Genomic DNA, 20,239 nt, shown 5'->3' on the forward strand with positions numbered 1-20,239 from the left:
TTACAACTTTAAACACTGTTGGGCTGGGTATTCTAGTCATTGCTGAAACAAATGTATTTCACCCTGGCTTTGGTAACTAAACTGATTTCAGATCAAAGTCATTGTGGACTCTTTGCAAACACTAGGATTTTTTGTATCTGAAGTGAGATCTGCGCCTTCTGTCTGTATCTGGTATGTACTTATTCAATGCAACACCACTACCCTGATTGTTTGAGCACAAACTACCAGTTCATCATCACAAACTGTATGGACAAAGAATGTAGCCTAGCCATGAATGTGTGTGGGACGTCTTGAGTGTCTTCTCTCTCAGTGTTAATAGTGCTGGTGGGAAGGGAAGGAGGGCGAGAGACAGGAGAGCCTGGCTGTTCTCAGTGCTGAGGCTCATGGGAACAGAAGCTGTGTGGGAGCTTCCCATCTCAGCCTGGTGTGTGTGTTAGGGCTGGACTGTATAAGGTATTTTATGATATATTGATGCAGGGACCGGTTTGGGTTTTTACTTTACCTTCTATACCGGTATTTTAATGTTTCGTTCACTCTCTGCCCTTTCTTTCCGTGCCACTTTCCACACAGACCTAGCCCCGCCCCCGTCACTCAAGGAGCGCATTTGTTGGTCCTCTACCACGATACACTTGTGTTCAGTCTGCATGGTCAATGCAGCACATGCAACAATGTTATTGACAATAATGCTGTTTTCACTTTGCTTCTTAATATAAATCCATTAGCGTTCTAATATTAGACTATTCGTTTGTGTTTCTTAAATCAGCAAACAGCATTTTTTTCTTTCCTTAGCAAGTTGCCCTAAAGTTTGTGAGACGCTAATGCTAATAGCTAGCTACCTAGCAAATAAATGTACTGAGTAAGAGCAAACGTAGCTAGCTAATACAGCCTGATAATACCAGTGATGGTGTAGACCTAAATCAGCATGTTGTTTGTGCAACAGTATCTTCTAAATCAAAGAGGACTATGCAAAGCAAGAATATGTTAGCTACATGAAGTAGCTAAGAGAAAATTGCAATGTAGCCAAAGTTTATAGGGTTCCCTAAGAAACACTTATCAGCAATTTAGTAGCTACCCTGTCACAAAAACTCCTCCCTGGCATTTTAATTCGTTAGAAGTCTTTCTATTTCCACGATTCCAACAGTTTTGCTCAAATTCGCAAGTCAAATCGCAATTGCAACATTTGGTTAAAGATAAATCCTACATTATTTGCCCATATTGTGCAGCCCTACGTGGCAGTGTGGAAATTATCTCAATTGAGCAGTGGTGTAAAGTACTTAAGTAAAAATGCTTTCAAGTACTACTTAAGTCATTTTTTTGGTATCTTTACTTTACTATTTTTTATTTTTGACAGCTTTTACTTTTACTTCACTACAATCCTAAATAAAATACTGTACTTTTTACTCCATACATTTTCCCTGATACCTAAAAATACTTTTTGAATGCTTAGCAGGACAGGAAAATGGTCCAATTCACGCACTTGTCAAGAGAACATCCCTGGTCATCTACCGCCTCTGATCTGGAGGACTCATAAACACAAATGCTTTGTTTGTAAATTATGTCTGAGTGATGGTGTGCCCCTGGCTATACATACATTTAAAAAAACAAGAAAATGGTTAGCTTAATATAAGGAATTTGAAATTATTTCTACTTTTACTTTTGATGCTTAATTACATTTACTTTTTAATTTTTTTTACCCCTTTTTCTCCCCAATTTCGTGGTATCCAATTGTTGTAGTAGCTACTATCTTGTCTCATCGCTACAACTCCCGTACAGGCTCGGGAGAGACGAAGGTTGAAAGTCATGCTCCTCCGATACACAACCCAACCAAGCCGCACTGCTTCTTAACACAGCACGCATCCAACCCGGAAGCCAGCCGCACCAATGTGTCGGAGGAAACACCTGGCAACCTTGGTTAGCGTGCACTGCGCCCGGCCCGCCACAGGAGTCGCTGGTGCGCGATGAGACAAGGACACCCCTACCGACCAAGCCCTCCCTAACCCGGGCGACGCTAGGCCAATTGTGCGTCGCCCCACGGACCTCCCGGTCACGGCCGGTTACGACAGAGCCTGGGCGCGAACCCAGGGACTCTGATGGCACAGCTGGCCCTGCAGTACAGCGCCCTTAACCACTGCGCCACCCCAATTACATTTACTTTTGATACATAAGTATATTTAAAACCAAATACTTTTAGACTTTTAATAAAGTAGTATTTTACTGGGTGACTTTCCCTTTTACTTGAATCATTTTTTATTAACACTATCTTTACTTTTACTCAAGTATGACAATTGGGTACTTTTTCGACCACTGCAATTGAGTGCAGGAAATGCAGAAATGATAAAAGTGCTGAAATTTGTTTTGGTTGAAGTTGAATTGAATAGTATAAAACAATCAGAATGGAGAGACTCATTGATATCACTTAGAATGTATGTGTTGCCTTCCTCGGATTACTCACTACCCATAAAGGAAATGTAGAACTTGTATTATTCAAAAACTAAAAATACCGTCAAATACCGTCCAACTTTTTTTTAAATACTGTGATATAATATTTTGGCCATATCGCCCAGCCCTAGTTTGTGTGTGTGTGCGAAGAGTATGAGGGTTGTAGTGAGATGTAGCTAGTATGTGTGTGTAGTGTATAGTCTAGTAGTATGTGTGTGTAGTGTCTAGTACTAGTAGTAGTGTTGATTGTACTCACAGCTTGTTGCCTTTGAGGGCTGCGTGGTGCAGCAGGTTGAAGCCGCGGTTGTTCTGCTGGGTGAAGTCGATGTTGGGCACCACCGCCAGGATCTCAATGATGTTCCGGAAGTCTTTGGCGATGGCGTCGTGCAGTGGTGTGTCTCCATACGAGTCCTGGTGGGATAGGAGGAGAAAGAAGTTAGCCCTATAATAAATTATATGGGGTTAGTTTAGAGGATGGTAGCCCCTAAAGGAGAGGGTTATAACTTGGGCAGGGAGAGCTGATCCTAAATCTGTACAGCATCTTGTCCTAATAGCAGTCCTGGAGGGAAGTGAGATATGGCCGTAACGGTACACATATTCGTACAAAACCATTCGGTACAGGGACCTCGGTTCAGTCAGCACTGTGAACCCAAATTGATAAATAAAAAAATATATAACAAATAAATACACTAGGCTAAATACACTAGGCTATGCATACACTGCGTTGTATGCCTCGAGTAAATCTGAGCTGAAAAAAACATTTCTGGCTTATTCGGTTAAAAGAACTAGAGCCTATGTGCAAGTTGTAATCTAAATTAAAATCTTAATTGGCGCACTTCAAATTGTCCTTTTGTGAGGCGCAGTCGGGAACTCGTTCTGTACAATGGTGAGTGGTGGGGTCGATAAACCAGGAGGATTCTCCATCATCATTTAAATCTCCAGTTGGGAACATTCAGCTGTGGCACCAGAGACTCTGGGTTCGCGCCCAGACTCTGGGTTCGCGCCCAGGCTCTGGGTTCGCGCCCAGGCTCTGGGTTCGCGCCCAGGCTCTGGGTTCGCGCCCAGGCTCTGGGTTCGCGCCCAGGCTCTGTCGCAACTGTCCGCGACCGGGAGGTCCGTGGGGTGACGCACAATTGGCCCAGTGTCGTCCGGGTTAGGGAGGGCTTGGCCGGTAGGGATATCCTTGACTCATCGCGCACCAGCGACTCCTGTGGCGGGCCGGGCGCAGTGCACAATAACCAAGGTTGCCAGGTGTTTCCTCCGACACATTGGTGCAGCTGGCTTCCGAGTTGGATGCGCGCTGTAAGAAGCAGTGCGGCTTGGTTGGGTTGTGTATCAGAGGACGCATGACTTTCAACCTTCGTCTCTCCCGAGCCCGTACGGGAGTTGTAGCGATGAGACAAGATAGTAGCTACTAAACAATTGGATACCACGAAATTGGGGAGAAAAAGGGGTAAAATTTAAATATATATTTTTTTTTTTTAAGTCAAGGGGTCTGAATACTTCCAATACTTTTTGTGTGTGTATATATATATTTTTGTATATATATATATATATATATCTATATATATATATATATTTTTTTGTATACACACACACACACACACACACACACACACACACACACACACACACACACACACACACACACACACACACACACACACACACACACACACACCCGTTTCCAGCTACAATAGTCATTTACAACATTAACAATGTCTACACTATATTTCTGATCAATTTGACAAAAAATGTACTTTTCTTTAAAAAACAAGGACATTTCTAAGGGACCCCAAACATTTGAACAGTAGTGTGTGTATATAACGTGTTTGTTAAAAAGCTCCAAAGCAGAAGATAAAAAGGATCTGCGGTAAAATTCAGTTTTTGCCTAGGTAAAATAAATCTGTCTGTCATTGCACTCTGTATGCTGTTTATTTCGAGAGACTTGTGAGAGTGTGTTTGTGCGTGAACGTGTGTGTTTTATATGTATGGGCAGTGAGCCTGACAGGTGAAAGCATGAACAAAAGTAGTGAATTATATAGGGAAAAGGATGTCATTTCAGGCACAGGTAATGTAAATCTTATTAGTCAGTACTGACCTGTACGTTGATGTCAGCCAAGTGTTCTGACAGCACGCGCACCACGTCGGTGAAGCCCTTGTTGACGGCTATGTGCAGTGCCGTGCACATGGAGTTGTTCAGTAAGTTCACATTGGCCCCTTTGCTCAGCAGCAGCCGCGCAATCTCCGCCTGGTTCCTGCACACACACACACACACACACACACACACACATTATCTACCAAGGGAATTCTCGTCGATTATAATCACAGCCGTATATATTCCCCCCCAAGCAGACACATCGATGGCTCTGAACAAACTTTATTTGACTCTGTGAAAACTGGAATCCATTTATCCGGAGGCTGCATTCATTGTAGCTGGGGATTTTAACAAGGCTAATCTGAAAACAAGACTCCCTAAATTTTATCAGCATATCGATTGCACAACCAGGTCTGGAAAAACCTTGGATCACTGCTATTCTAACTTCTGCGACGCATATAAGGCCCTGCCCCGCCCTCCTTTCGGAAAAGCTTACCACGACTCCATTTTGTTGATCCCTGCCTACAGACAGAAACTAAAACAAGAAGCTCCCACGCTGAGGTCTGTTCAACGCTGGTCCGACCAATCTGACTCTACACTCCAAGACTGCTTCCATCACGTGGACTGGGATATGTTTCGTATTGCGTCAGACAACAACATTGACGAATACGCTGATTCGGTGAGCGAGTTCATTAGAACGTGCGTTGAAGATGTTGTTCCCATAGCAACGATTAAAACATTCCCAAACCAGAAACCGTGGATTGATGGCAGCATTCGCGCGAAACTGAAAGCGCGAACCACTGCTTTTAATCAGGGCAAGGTGACCGGAAACATGACCGAATACAAACAGTGTAACTATTCCCTCCGCAAGGCAATCAAACAAGCTAAGCGTCAGTATAGAGACAAAGTAGAATCTCAATTCAACGGCTCAGACACAAGAGGTATGTGGCAGGGTCTACAGTCAATCACGGATTACAAAAAGGAAACCGGCCCCGTCACGGACCAGGATGTCTTGCTCCCAGGCAGACTAAATAACTTTTTTGCCCGCTTTGAGGACAATACAGTGCCACTGACACGGCCCGCAACTAAAACATGCCGACTCTCCTTCACTGCAGCCGACGTGAGGAAAACATTTAAACGTGTCAACACTCGCAAGGCTGCAGGCCCAGACGGCATCCCCAGCCGCGCCCTCAGAGCATGCGCAGACCAGCTGGCCGGTGTGTTTACGGACATATTCAATCAATCCCTATACCAGTCTGCTGTTCCCACATGCTTCAAGAGGGCCACCATTGTTCCTGTTCCCAAGAAAGCTATGGTAACTGAGCTAAACGACTACCGCCCCGTAGCACTCACTTCCGTCATCATGAAGTGCTTTGAGAGACTAGTCAAGGACCATATCACCACCCTACCTGACACCCTAGACCCACTCCAATTTGCTTACCGCCCAAATAGGTCCACAGACAATGCAATCTCAACCACACTGCACACTGCCCTAACCCATCTGGACAAGAGGAATACCTATGTGAGAATGCTGTTCATCGACTACAGCTCGGCATTTAACACCATAGTGCCCTCCAAGCTCGTCATCAAGCTCGAGACCCTGGGTCTCGACCCCGCCCTGTGCAACTGGGTACTGGACTTCCTGACGGGCCGCCCCCAGGTGGTGAGGGTAGGCAACAACATCTCCACCACGCTGATCCTCAACACTGGGGCCCCACAAGGGTGCATTCTGAGCCCTCTCCTGTACTCCCTGTTCACCCACGACTGCGTGGCCACGCACGCCTCCAACTCAATCATCAAGTTTGCGGACGACACAACAGTGGTAGGCTTGACTACCAACAACGACGAGACGGCCTACAGGGAGGAGGTGAGGGCCCTCGGAGTGTGGTGTCAGGAAAATAACCTCACGCTCAACGTCAACAAAACTAAGGAGATGATTGTGGACTTCAGGAAACAGCAGAGGGAACACCCCCCTATCCACATCGATGGAACAGTAGTGGAGAGGGTAGTAAGTTAAGTTCCTCGGCGTACAAATCACAGACAAACTGAAATGGTCCACCCACACAGACAGCATCGTGAAGAAGGCGCAGCAGCGCCTCTTCAACCTCAGGAGGCTGAAGAAATTCGGCTTATCACCAAAAGCACTCTACAGATGCACAATCAAGAGCATCCTGTCGGGCTGTATCACCGCCTAGTACGGCAACTGCTCCGCCCACAACCGTAAGGCTCTCCAGAGGGTAGTGAAGTCTGCACAACGCATCACCGGGGGCAAACTACCTGCCCTCCAGGACACCTACACCACCCGATGTCACAGGAAGGCCATAAAGATCATCAAGGACAACAACCACCCGAGCCACTGCCTGTTCACCCCGCTATCATCCAGAAGGCGAGGTCAGTACAGGTGCATCAAAGCTGGGACCGAGAGACAGAAAAACAGCTTCTATCTCAAGGCCATCAGACCACTAACATTGAGTGGCTGCTGCCAACACACTGACTCAACTCCAGCCACTTTAACAATGGGAATTGATGGGAAATGATGTAAAATATATCACTAGCCACTTTAAACAATGCTACCTAATATAATGTTTACATACCCTACATTATTCATCTCATATGTATATACTGTACTCTATATCATCTACTGCATCTTTATGTAATACATGTATCACTAGCCACTTTAACTATGCCACTTTGTTTACATACTCATCTCATATGTATATACTGCACTCAATACCATCTACTGTATCTTGCCTATGCCGCTCTGTACCATCACTCATTCATATATCTTTATGTACATATTCTTTATCCCCTTACACTTGTGTCTGTCTATAAGGTAGTAGTTTTGGAATTGTTAGCTAGATTACTTGTTGTTTATTACTGCATTGTCGGAACTAGAAGCACAAGCATTTCGCTACACTCGCATTAACATCTGCTAACCATGTGTATGTGACAAATAAAATTTGATTTGATTTGATTTGACACACACACTTAGGCCTAAGCATAATCATTTTTCATATCTAGTTAGCATATTCATTTCAATATGCATTACTCGATGCATTTTCATATAATTGTTGTGTTTTGTATTTATTTACTCATTCTGATAATGAATTTCAGCTTTGGCAATATTTACCAATGAGTTCCACACCAATGAAGCCTCACTGGATTGTACTGAATTGAAAATGGAGAACGAACCACTAAAACACGCAGGCCTGAATAACAAACCCACAGCACAAGGCTCATAACAGATCCATCCCAAAGCTGATGCTTGTTTACATGCCATGTAACCACCAAGAGACCCAAGGGATACTTGTAAATCCCATCGATGGCTCATTTTCTCATAGATGGAATCTAAAGCTGCCTATCTAATCCCTGTTCTGCCGTGTGGAGGATTAGGGACAAAAGTAATGCCTGTCTGTGTCTGTTTCTGTGTGTGTGTGTGGAGTGATTTCACTGAACCCAATGCACCCCAGCTGGAGAAATGGACAAGCCCAAATCCAATTAAATCCAGATAACCCCTCCCCATAACTTGTTTGCTCACAATGTGAATACAGGATTTAGACGGCCACCTTCAGATGTCCCGTGGGTCTGTGTGTGCTCCTCTCACCCAAAGGCTGTGTAGTGCAGGGCGGTGTCTCCGTCTTCATCCTTCACCTTGATGGAGCTGTTGGCCTGCAGCAGGGCCAGGACCACCTCCATGTGGCCCTGGTGGGCTGCCACCTGCAGCGCCGTCTTGCCCTGGTTCTTTATATCCACCTGGAGAGATGTAACACACACAATCACATTAAGAAATGTAACACACACACACAGTCTGAGGTGGGGAGTGAGCGTACCTTGTCAGGGTATTTCTGAACTAGCTCTCTGACTTTGCTGGCACTGCCATGCGCCGCCTCGATGACCAGCCGGCTGGGGTTGTCCTGCTCTGTAGACTGAGACAGCAGCTTTTCCAGGACTGAAATGACTGTGTCTGGAGATGAGAGGGAGAAAGAAAGAAAGAAAGAAAGAAAGAAAGAAAGAAAGAAAGAAAGAAAGAAAGAAAGAAAGAAAGAAAGAAAGAAAGAAAGAAAGAAAGAAAGAAAGAAAGAAAGAAAGAAAGAAAGAAAGAAAGAAAGAAAGAAAGAAAGAAAGAAAGAAAGAAAGAAAGAAAGAAAGAAAGAAAGAAAGAAAGAAAGAAAGAAAGAAAGAAAGAACGAAAGAAAGAAAGAAAGAAAGAAAGAAAGAACGAAAGAAAGAACGAAAGAACGAAAGAACGAAAGAAAGGAGAGAGAGAGAAGATCGGGAATAGAGGCCAACGAAAAAAGGGGGAGCGGGAGAGTGAAAAAAGACAATGTAGAGGAATAAAGTGCAAGGGAAGGAGAAAGAAGAGAGTGTGTGACATGTTAGTGATGGATTCGAGAGCGTGGGAAACAGTTTGTGCTACGTTGCCCTCCAGGCCCCTCTAAACCCAGAGAGCACATACATACACACATAGTTACCAAGACGGTTTGTAAAGTCAAGTCAAAGTACAATCATTGGAATGAGTCAAAATGTCCTCGTGCACCCTAACCCAGCATTATGAGCCTCTCGTCCCCACTCTGTGCCATCATTATGAATATGACAGACACAGAAAGAGGGGGGATTGAGTCAGGGCACTCAAGACTGGTAGGAGAAGCACACATTCATATACACACATGAGGAGCAGTAGAGGCACATATGCTGATGAGGCCTGTGGAGCTTCCCTCCAACATTTGTTTTATTTAAATGTTTTATTTGACCTTTATTTAACTAGGAAAGTCAGTTAAGAACAAATTCTTATTTACTACATGCATGGACATGATACGGAGAGAGAAATCAGACATTTCAGAGACATGCAAATGAAACCCGTTGGCCATGCATGCGGAGACAGTGACCAGGAGAAACAGCGTTATGATGCATGGCTTGCAGCAAGAGTGCTGGAAGAAGAGAGAGGGGTGGAGAGGGGGAATAAGGAAGGACAAAAAGCAGAGGTCGCTGGAAGACTGTTGGATAAGAGGCCCCCTTCCTCCTTTTTGCAAGGTCTAAGTAGTCCTTACTTCCGGATTCATTGGGGTTTTCAGCAGTCATGAGGTTGGCATCCACCTCCATGGTTTGGGCTGAGAGGCACGCCGGGTTAAAGGTCCACGTCTGGCCACCGAAGGCCACTCGCAGGTCCCCATCTGCGTACACCTTCAGCACCTTGCCCATCTGCCCCAGGGCCTGATCGGAGGAGAAAAGAGGGGGTGTAAAAAACAGGAGGAGGAAGAAGGGTGGGAGGGCAGAGGAGAGAGAGGGAGGAGAGTGAAAAGACAGTGGTATTGACAGTGTTAGGACACCAGATAGGTAAGCAGGCCTATGAATTCTTTCCCATTACACTTTCCTCACTTTGTCGCCTTTCCATCACGACCATTGATATGACAAGATTTTAGGTATATTAGGTATAAACACTTATCACTGGCCACGAATGAGAGAAGGAGCGTTTCAAAGAACCTCCATCCAACCATGATTCACCTTGCCATCTCAAATACACCCTTTTCAATTACCCATGCCACTCAGGGAAATTGTCAGGGCTTTTATTTTTAGGTAAATAATCAAGATGCTTTGTTTTCGCAGAAGCCTTAAAGGCCCAGTGAAGTGAAAAACTAGCTTTTCCTGTGTTTTGTACTATACATTTCCACACTATGAGGTTGAAAAAATACTGTGAAATTGTGAAAATGATAATGCCATTTTAGTGTAAGAGCTGTTAGAAAAGACCGGCTGAAATGTTAGCCTGTTTTGGTGGGATGATGAGATACACCAGGCGGTAAATTAGTTAATAGACTAAAGGCATGCTAATCTAATCTGCATGCTTCCCAGTCAAAACAGTTAGGTAGAGTTTGTGCATATATTATGGCGAAATTTTGTGACGTTTTTGTTCGTTTTGGACTTCGGTGCGGGTAATGACAATTTTTTCTGGAGGCAAGCCTAAGTTCGAAGTCTATGCCCCAAGTCAACAGTAAAGACTCTTCAATAAAGTCTTTGTTGTCATTCAACAAGAGATGATTCATTTTCATGCACATTTCTTCATAAAGAAATACTGCACCAAACATCTTAGATGTAAAATTGATAAGATTGACTAAGATCTCTTCGGCAAAAACGTCAACATTTATAAGATTTCCTGGGTTATCTTAGATTAATTCTGACTATTTTGAGGAAGTGTATACTGGCTATGGCATCTCAAAATGGACAAACAGTAACTATTGTCACTTTTTTCAAGTGAAGAGGTTGGCTAGCTGAAGGTTCAGCTAGCTGAGTTTGGCTAGGTACTTGCTTAACTGAAGCATGCTGATGCCTTAATAAGAAAGTTCGAAACCTCTCTGCCAATAACAGCTAGTTTTCAGTTTCCCTCTCCCCACTCAGTTAGGCTACCGGAAGTTAGCGTTAGCCTACAGATAGTTAGCCTCAGCCTATGTCAACGTACTGGTGTCATGCTGTCTGTCCATTCTCCGTGGCCAGCCTGAAGCCTCTTTACACAGTCTATGTCTTCCAGTACTCGCACCAGCTCGCCCACACCAAACGTGTTGACCTACGGCAAGAAAGGGGAAGAAGTCAGCAAATTGTTAGCGATGTGATGCTAATGCTAATCTGTCAGCTTCCAGGACACCTACAGCACCCGATGTCAGAGGAAGGCCAAAAAGATCATCAAGGACATCAACCACCCGAGCCACGGCCTGTTCACCCCGCTGCCATCCAGAAGGTGAGATCAGTACAGGTGCATAAAAGCTGGGACCGACAGACTGAAAAATAGCTTCTATCTCAAGTCCATCAGACTGTTAAATAGCCATCACTAGCTGGCTACCACCCGGTTACTCAACCCTGCACCTTAGATATGGAATCACTGGCCACTTTAATAATGGAACACTAGTCACTTTAATAATGTTTACATACTGATTTACTAATTTAATATGTAGATAATTATATTTTAGTCAATGCCACTCCGACATTGCTCGTCCTAATATTTTTATACTTCTTAATTCATACTTTTACTTTTAGATTTGTGTCTATTGTTGTAAATTGTTAGATACTACTGCACTGTTGGAGCTAGAAACACAAGCATTTCGCTATACACATATTTAGCAGATTTTATAATGGGTATGTGACCAATACAATTTGATTAGCATCACATCGCTAGCTATTGCTAACCTACAGTATAAGACCATGCTGTGAGCCTGTATTCATTTCTCACTTGTAGAGCTAGAGTACCTTGGTCAGGGCACCTGGGTGGAAAGTCCAGCGGATGTTGTTGCTGTACTGGACTCTGACATCTCCCCGGTCAGTGATTCTGTGTACCGTCCCGATTTTGCAGATGTACTGTAAACACACAAATCAGATTTGATTTGCAGTTGCCGATTGTGGCCGGCCTTGGCATTGTCATTTTGCTGGCTCCATTGATTTGAAAGTAATACGTGCTTGTTGATTTTGTTCTATTGCACACCAGAGACCATTCACACCGGCAACGTTACATAAACCTGGGTTCAAAGGTTCAAAATGGGGATACGGTACTCAGAATTTGAACCAGTACTTGCCTAACATAGCACATGCAGTGACAACGTGGCATACACTTCAAAGTAGTTCTACGACTGGAGAAAGCTTGGAATGAGGTAAGACTCTTTTGATAAGATTATGTCAGAGAAATTCCACCAATTGACTTGGAGGGAGTTTAGTTTAGTACCTCTGCCATTTTGGGGTTCCATCCTCCGTGGCCCTCTTGCATCTGTCTGAGGATGTCTACTTCCAGGAGACACTTCACCTTGTCCCCCTGGTTGAAGGTGTGGCCTTCTGCACTCTCCTGCCTCTGCAGTTCTGCATGCTCACCTGTGTACACACAAACCATAGATAAAAACACACACACACACGTGACAACATACTCTACTGCAGTGCTTTCATATTGATCTGTAAGATACATACACTTCCAGTCAAAGGTTTTAGAACACCTACTCATTCAAGTGTTTTTCTTTATTTAAAAAAAAAACTAATTTTACTATTTTCTACATTGTGGAATAACAGTATAGACATCAAAACTATAAAATAACACAAAAAAAAGTGTTAAACAAATCAAAATATATTTTAGATTCTTCAAATAGCTACTCTTTTCCTTGATGACAGCTTTGCACAGTTTCGGCATTCTCTCAATCAGCTTCACCTGGAATGCTTTTCCAACAGTCTTGAAGGAGTTCCCACATATGCTGAGCACTTGTTGGCTGCTTTTCCTTCACTCTGCAGTCCGACTCAGCTTCATGAGGTAGTCACCTGGAATGCATTTCAATTAACAGGTGTGCCTTCTTAAAAGTACATTTTAAAAATGTCTTTCCTTAATGTGTTGGAGAGAAGGGGCATCTCAATTTGGTTAAGGTCTGGATTGTGGAGGCCAGGTCATCTGATGCAGCACTCCATCACTCTCCTTCTTTGTAAAATAGCCCTTACACAGCCTGGGGTTTTTATTTTACCTTTATTTAACTAGGCAAGTCAGTTAGGAACAAATTCTTATTTTCAATGACGGCCTAGGAACTGCCTGTTCAGGGGCAGAACGACAGATTTGTACCTTGTCAGCTCGGGGATTTGAACTTGCAACCTTTCGGTTACTAGTCCAACACTCTAACCACTAGGCTACCCTGCCGCCCCGTTGTTGGGTCATTGTCCTGTTGAAAAACAAATGATAATCCCACCAATCCCAAACCAGATGGGATGGCATATCGCTGCAGAATGCTGTGGTAGCCATGCTGGTTAAGTGTGCCTTGAATTCTAAATAAATCACAGACAGTGTCACCAGCAAAGCACCCCCACACCATAACACCTCCTCCTCCATGCTTTACGGTGGGAAATACACATGAGGAGATCATCCGTTCACCCACACCGCATCTCACAAAGACATGGCGGTTGGAACCAAAAATCTTGTGTTTCTTGGCCCAAGCAAGTCTCTTCTTCTTATTGGTGTCCTTTAGTAGTAGTTTCTTTACAGCATTTCGACTATGATTGCCTGATTCACCCAGTCTCCTCTGAACAGTTGATGTTGAGATATGTCTGTTACTTGAACTCTGACACATTTATTTGGGCTCCAATTTTTGAGGCTGGTAACTCTAATGAACGTATCCTCTGCAGCAGAGGTAACTCTGGGTCTTCCATCCCTGTGGCGGTCCTGATGAGGGCCAGTTTCATCATAGCGCTTGATGATTTTTGCGACTTGCACTTGAATAAATGTTCAAAGTTCTAGAAATGTTCCGTATTGACTGACCTTCATGTCTTAAAAGTAATGATGGACTGTCATTTCTCTTTGCTTATTTGAGCTGTTCTTGCCATAATATGGACTTGGTATTTTACCATCTTCTGTATAACCCCCCTACCTTGTCACAACAGATCGTCTGATTCTCTCCAACACATTAAGGAAAGACATTTTTAAAATGTACTTTTAAGAAGGCACACCTGTTAATTGAAATGCATTCCAGGTGACTACCTCATGAAGCTGAGTGTACAAAGTGTCATCAAGGCAAAGGGTGGCTATTTAATTTAATTTTAATTTTATTTTAAAATACGTTTTGATTTGTTTAACACTTTTTTGGTTACTACATGATTCCATATGTGTTATTTCACAGTTTTGATGTCTTCACTATTTTTCTACATGTAGAAAATTTGTAAGAAATAAAATAAAAACCCTTGAATAAGTAGGTGTTCTAAAACTTTTGATGGTAGTGTATACAATTTGATGAATTACGAAAACAAGCATGCTTCCTTAACAACAGGCAGAAACTTAAAATCTATCCCCCTTGGTTCATACCAAGCTTTGGTAGGTGGTCTTTGTAGTAGAAGCCTCCCTGGATGTCCGACACGTATTTGAGGTCTACCTTGCCCTTGTGACCCAATCGGTAGACGTTGGTGGTGCCATTGGACCAGGTGACACTGGCCACACTGCGACCAGACTCTGTGTCCCAGCCACGGATGTCCACCACCTTTCCAACCTTACCCTCTCCTCCTGCACACGCACACACGGTGTAGGAGTATGAGAGAAGAGAAAACCCGAAGAGAGCAAGTAAAATAGGCTTATTGGGGGAAAATTTGGAATAATGAGAAGATAGTTTGGATGAATATATCAAGCACAATGGAAACAATTATATTTTGTGTAGTTTGATTCTGTGCACAGGCAGGACATTACCGCTTCAAAGACACAATAGGTATGTTTGTAAATTCATTTTGGATTGCCAGACTGCGATCAGAGTGCACTTTGGGTGTTTGTAAATTCAGAGCGTTGTCAGACTGTACGTTAGTAAATTCAGAGTGTTTCGCTCTCTGAGCATTCAGAGCGCACACTGGACACTCTGGCAGAGGAGTAGGGTTGATCCGAGCGTTTTGACCTCAACGGCAGTAAAGCACCCAAGCTAACTGGCTAAAGTTGGCTAGCTTGCTAGCTACTTCCAGACATAAATGAGAGAACACCTCACTCTGACCATTTTACTGGTCCTAGCAGAGCTGGTTAGGCTGTTTTTATGTTATCTAGAGCGTTGGTGACTGTAACTGTGCTGAAGGCAACAATTTAGTTATATTTATTGCTGACATTTACTGACACCGGTCATATTCAATGGGTGTTGCGCGTTCATAAATTAATCACTTATTCTGCGCTCACTGACGAGAGTACTCTGAAATCGGAGTAGATAGCCAGGGTGAATTTACAAACACACCCAATGTTAAAACAGGAGATGGTGTTCATCACTGTTTCACATCCACATATTCAACCTTATTGCAGCACAAAGACCATACTCTGGTACAGGAATCTTGTCAATTATAGACTTGGCTAATTCAACATCACATACTGAAAGTAAGAAACAACAAGTAGGATCATGACTCCAATCTGTGCTCTGGATGCTGAACAGTTTTCAAAGACCAATCTAAATGGATAATCTAAACAGGGTTTCTCCAATCATCCCTTTGACTCTGGTTAGAAGTGAGAGATCAAACAAAGAAGAACACAAAACAAAGCACACTTAGAGGCTGGGGCTAGCACCCCTCACATTCTCAACTACTGTACCGGACACAAGATACAATACATTGATTTACAACCACGGACGATACGCATCTACTTTATTACATAATGACTTGCTTCAAGGTCAAATGTCATCAAATACTACATTCAGTTTCCACCACAAACAGAGAACCTGACATTGTATAGCCTAGTTTATGCAGGTTAACAGTTACATCAAGGATTACACAGCCTGCCAGGTAACCTCAGTTCAGGACAGGACTCAGGTAAGGGACAGCCTCTCTTCTAAGCATACCCAGAATGACCCTATGCACTTACCGCATGCTGCTTAAAGACTGATGATGACTGACTTAGACCCCAGGGGTTCACTTTCGAAGACACCATAAGACATTTTGACTCATTGGCCAGTGCTTTAACACAGAGAGGACCCAATGCCATTCCCGGTTCTGACCCCACATGAGGTAACACAAAGAGCTAATGACAGATTTCTCCAGCCCTAGAGGCAATGATATTGAAGGGTTTTGAAATTGAAAGGAACAATTATCAAACTTTCCACAGATGGAGATCCTGCAAATAGTTAATTTAGTACTTGTATGGAAAATCTGTTTCTTTCATAATAATTTGCCATTGAGAGACAAATTCTCTTGACTCGAAATGTTATGCGAACCCACAGAAACCCAACAGCACAGTAGCCATGTCCCAAAATTAACTTAACCACAAAGACAATTTTTTCCTCCCCGGAGTTGCAGCACATTCTATAATTAGATATCATGTGACTTCTTGGTATATTCCACTACACTAGAGGGGAAACGGTACGAAAGGAAAAATAAACCTGATCGTTAAGAAATATCTGTTAAACAGACTCAATGAGATACTTTTGGGTTGGTTAAGAATCTTGAAGCACAAAGACATCAGTTCAAACTGTCACTTTGCAGGGTAATTATGGAACATTAGAGTATAATGGAATGAGGTTAAGAGGTCATGGTGAAACAGTTGAAACAACAACATTGCCAGGCCCTGGTCGGTATGGATGGATTGCTCCGCTCACTCCCTCACCGTCTTGGTTTCCCCAGTCCCAGTCAGGTCCGCGTACCACTTTCACCCCTTGAAAGATTCCTTTGAGGATGATCCGTGGGAGATTCTGCCTCGGGGCCAAGCACACTCTGTGAAAGGCAAAAAGTACAAACCACATTCTCAATGAAACACTATGGCAAGAAGATAGCATTATGACTATGAGTGTATCCAGAATGTTCTGTCCAAATGACATTGTGCAGTTTCAGAAACATAACCACTGACTGACAGAAGCTTGTTCGAAATGCTTCTCTTATTGGCCACCAGAAAAACCCAAGCTAAAACCCTTTAAAACTTATAGCTATCTCAAATAAGTAAGCCAACCGTCTGGCCTACATTATAGTCCAACTAAGTGGCACAAGCAAACAGCCCAGATGTAACAGTTCTCTGGCTTAGAGACACGCTATGTCACAGACACTAGCCTGAAAGTCAGAGAGGGTTATAAGATACAACAATGTTGGGGCTATGTTACTGAGACCCACTCAGAAGACACTTGAATCAGTAAGGGTAGTGGGGAGACAAAGGGGAGTCTATTCTGTGGTGGATGCTTGCCAAGGGAAGATTACATACATGTGCTCGATTGCTCATCCAAATTAAGGAGAGGTCTTTGTTTTTGATGGGTCGTTCAGCATAGCTGAGGGCTGAGAGGCGTCCTAAACTGAAAAAACATGCTGCAAAACCCTTAAATTACTCAACAGGGGACTTCAATGTCATCACAACCACAAGACTGAGCAGAATATGGCTGCCAAAAACCCAGACCTGTTTGACAGGTTCAAGGAGGCAGTTATATCAAATTCATCAGAAATCAGAAGGTGGGAGGGGTCTAGGAGGAGCCGTACCTTATGGTAAAGATTTGGTCAGATCTCAAAGGGGCAAATTAACTGCCTATTCCCATTATTTCTCCACGAGGTCAGCATTGAGGTTTCATTCTGCCATGCAGCTTGGGGAAAGACTGGAAACTTGACTTGAATTTCTCTCAATCCACTATAATCAATGTAAAACAATCCTCCCGTGGGTGGTCTTCCTCTGGGATGAAGAGAGGCTTTGCTACACCTACGCGTCACTCTCCCTTCGGCTGCGAGTGGTGTCCATCAACGCAAACGTGGGGGAAAAAACAAAGCTAGCCCTGGTTATCTTCTGAACTAATCAGGTCAGATTGTGAGGCACGTTGGCCTTAGAAGAAGAAGCCGGTGGCACCTTTGCTTCTTGGAGGCTTACTGTAGACTGACAGTAAATCCTGGTGTGGGCTGTGTGGCCACGGACAATGGGGAGGTGAGATTTGAGGACTAATCCCTAGACAGCTGCGCAATCAGGAAGCACAATGTCAGACAGCACAGATAAGAGAGTGCGTGTTACAAAAATACATCCGCGTCACCACAGCCATATGGCCCTTATTAAACTTTCTGTGCCAAATGGTCCTGTGAGCATACAAGTGTACATATATACAGTTGAAGTCTGAAGTTTACATACACTTAGGTTGGAGTCATTAAAACTCGTTTTTCAACCACTCCACAAATTTCTTGTTAACAAACTATAGTTTTGGCAATCTACTTTGTGCATGACACAAGTCATTTTTCTAACAATTGTTTACAGACAGATTATTTCACTTATATTCACTGTATCACAATTCCAGTGGGTCAGAAGTTTACATACACTAAGTTGACTGTGCCTTTAACCAGCTTGGAAAATTCCAGAAAATGATCGCTTTAGACACTTCTGATAGGCTAATTGACATAATTTGAGTCAATTGGAGGTGTACCTGTGGATGTATTTCAAGGTCTACCTTCAAACTCAGTGTCTCTTTGCTTGACATCATGGGAAAATCAAAAGAAGTCAGCAAAGACCTCAGAAAAACAATTGCAGACCTCCACAAGTCTGGTTCATCATTGGGAGCAATTTCCAAACGCCTGAAGGTACCACGTTCATCTGTACAAACAATAGTACGCAAGTATAAACAACATGGGACCACGTAGCTGTCATACAGCTCAGGAAGAAGACGCATTCTGTCTCTAGAGATGAACGTACTTTGGTGCAAAAAGTGCAAATCAATTCCAGAACAACAGCAAAGGACCTTGGGAAGATGCTGGAGGAACAAGTACAAAAGTATCTATATCCACAGTAAAACGAGTCCTATATCGGCATAACCTGAAAGGCCGCTCAGCAAGGAAGAAGCCACTGCTCCAAAACCGCCATAAAAATGCCAGACTACAGTTTGCACCCCCACATGGGGACAAAGATCGTACTTTCTGGACAAATGTCCAGAAACAGAACTGTCCAAAAACAGAACTGTTTGGCCATAATGATCATCGTTATGTTTGGAGGAAGAAGGGAGAGGCTTGCAAGTCGAAGAACACCATCGCAACCGTGAAGCACAGGGGTGGCAGCATCATGTTGTGGGGGTGCTGATGAACTTCCGGCGCCGACAGAGATGGCCGCCTCGCTTCGCGTTCCTAGGAAACTATGCAGTTTTTAGTTTTTTTACGTGTTATTTCTTACATTAGTACCCCAGGTCATCTTAGGTTTCATTACATACAGTCGAGAAGAACTACTGAATATAAGATCAGCGTCAACTCACCATCAGTACGACCAAGAATATGTTTTTCGCGACGCGGATCCTGTGTTCTGCCTTACAAACAGGACAACGGAGTGGATTCCATGCAGCGACCCAAAAAAACGACTCCGAAAAAGAGGGAAACGAGGCGGTCTTCTGGTCAGACTCCGGAGACGGGCACACCGTGCACCACTCCCTAGCATACTTCTTGCCAATGTCCAGTCTCTTGACAACAAGGTTGATGAAATCCGAGCAAGGGTAGCATTCCAGAGGGACATCAGAGACTGCAACGTTCTTTGCTTCACGGAAACGTGGCTCACTGGAGAGACGCTATCCGAGGCGGTGCAGCCAACAGGTTTCTCCACGCATCGCGCAGACAGAAACAAACATCTTTCTGGTAAGAAGAGCGGCGGGGGCGTATGCCTTATGGCTAACGTGACATGGTGTGATGAAAGAAACATACAGGAACTCAAATCCTTCTGTTCACCTGATTTAGAATTCCTCACAATCAAATGTAGACCGCATTATCTACCAAGAGAATTCTCTTTGATTATAATCACAGCCGTATATATCCCCCCCAAGCAGACACATCGATGGCTCTGAACAAACTTTATTTAACTCTCTGCAAACTGGAAACGATTTATCCGGAGGCTGCATTCATTGTAGCTGGGGATTTTAACAAGGCTAATCTGAAAACAAGACTCCCTAAATTTTATCAGCATATCGATTGCGCAACCAGGGGTGGAAAGACCTTGGATCATTGTTACTCTAACTTCCGCGACGCATATAAGGCCCTGCCCCACTCCCCTTTCGGAAAAGCTGACCACGACTCCATTTTGTTGATCCCTGCCTACAGACAGAAACTAAAACAAGAGGCTCCCACGCTGAGGTCTGTCCAACGCTGGTCCGACCAAGCTGACTCCACACTCCAAGACTGCTTCCATCATGTGGACTGGGACATGTTTCGTATTGCGTTAGATAACAATATTGACGAATACGCTGATTCGGTGTGCGAGTTCATTAGAACGTGCGTTGAAGATGTCGTTCCCATAGCAACGATTAAAACATTCCCTAACCAGAA

The 20,239-nt window shown here is 43.7% G+C and overlaps 1 protein-coding gene across 4 annotated transcripts in view; it reads right to left on the bottom strand.

The window, feature by feature from the left end:
* Positions 1 to 20,239, bottom strand: part of LOC139368650 (E3 ubiquitin-protein ligase MIB2-like) — a 72,296-nt gene that overhangs the window by 13,918 nt on the left and 38,139 nt on the right. For 2 of the 4 annotated variants that reach the window (XM_071107808.1, XM_071107806.1), the window contains exons 4-13: positions 16,593 to 16,699; positions 14,340 to 14,534; positions 12,240 to 12,382; positions 11,771 to 11,878; positions 10,989 to 11,093; positions 9,586 to 9,748; positions 8,368 to 8,501; positions 8,142 to 8,290; positions 4,541 to 4,697; positions 2,696 to 2,850 (exon numbers count right to left, since the gene is read on the bottom strand). In XM_071107808.1, the coding sequence (XP_070963909.1) occupies positions 2,696 to 2,850; positions 4,541 to 4,697; positions 8,142 to 8,290; positions 8,368 to 8,501; positions 9,586 to 9,748; positions 10,989 to 11,093; positions 11,771 to 11,878; positions 12,240 to 12,382; positions 14,340 to 14,534; positions 16,593 to 16,699 (1,416 nt within the window). The remainder of the gene's footprint in view (positions 1 to 2,695; positions 2,851 to 4,540; positions 4,698 to 8,141; positions 8,291 to 8,367; positions 8,502 to 9,585; positions 9,749 to 10,988; positions 11,094 to 11,770; positions 11,879 to 12,239; positions 12,383 to 14,339; positions 14,535 to 16,592; positions 16,700 to 20,239) is intronic. The other 2 variants (XM_071107809.1, XM_071107807.1) reach the window with 1 other exon arrangement.

The sequence above is a fragment of the Oncorhynchus clarkii genome, chromosome 16 (genome assembly GCF_045791955.1).
Source record: "Oncorhynchus clarkii lewisi isolate Uvic-CL-2024 chromosome 16, UVic_Ocla_1.0, whole genome shotgun sequence".
Lineage (NCBI taxonomy): Eukaryota > Metazoa > Chordata > Actinopteri > Salmoniformes > Salmonidae > Oncorhynchus > Oncorhynchus clarkii.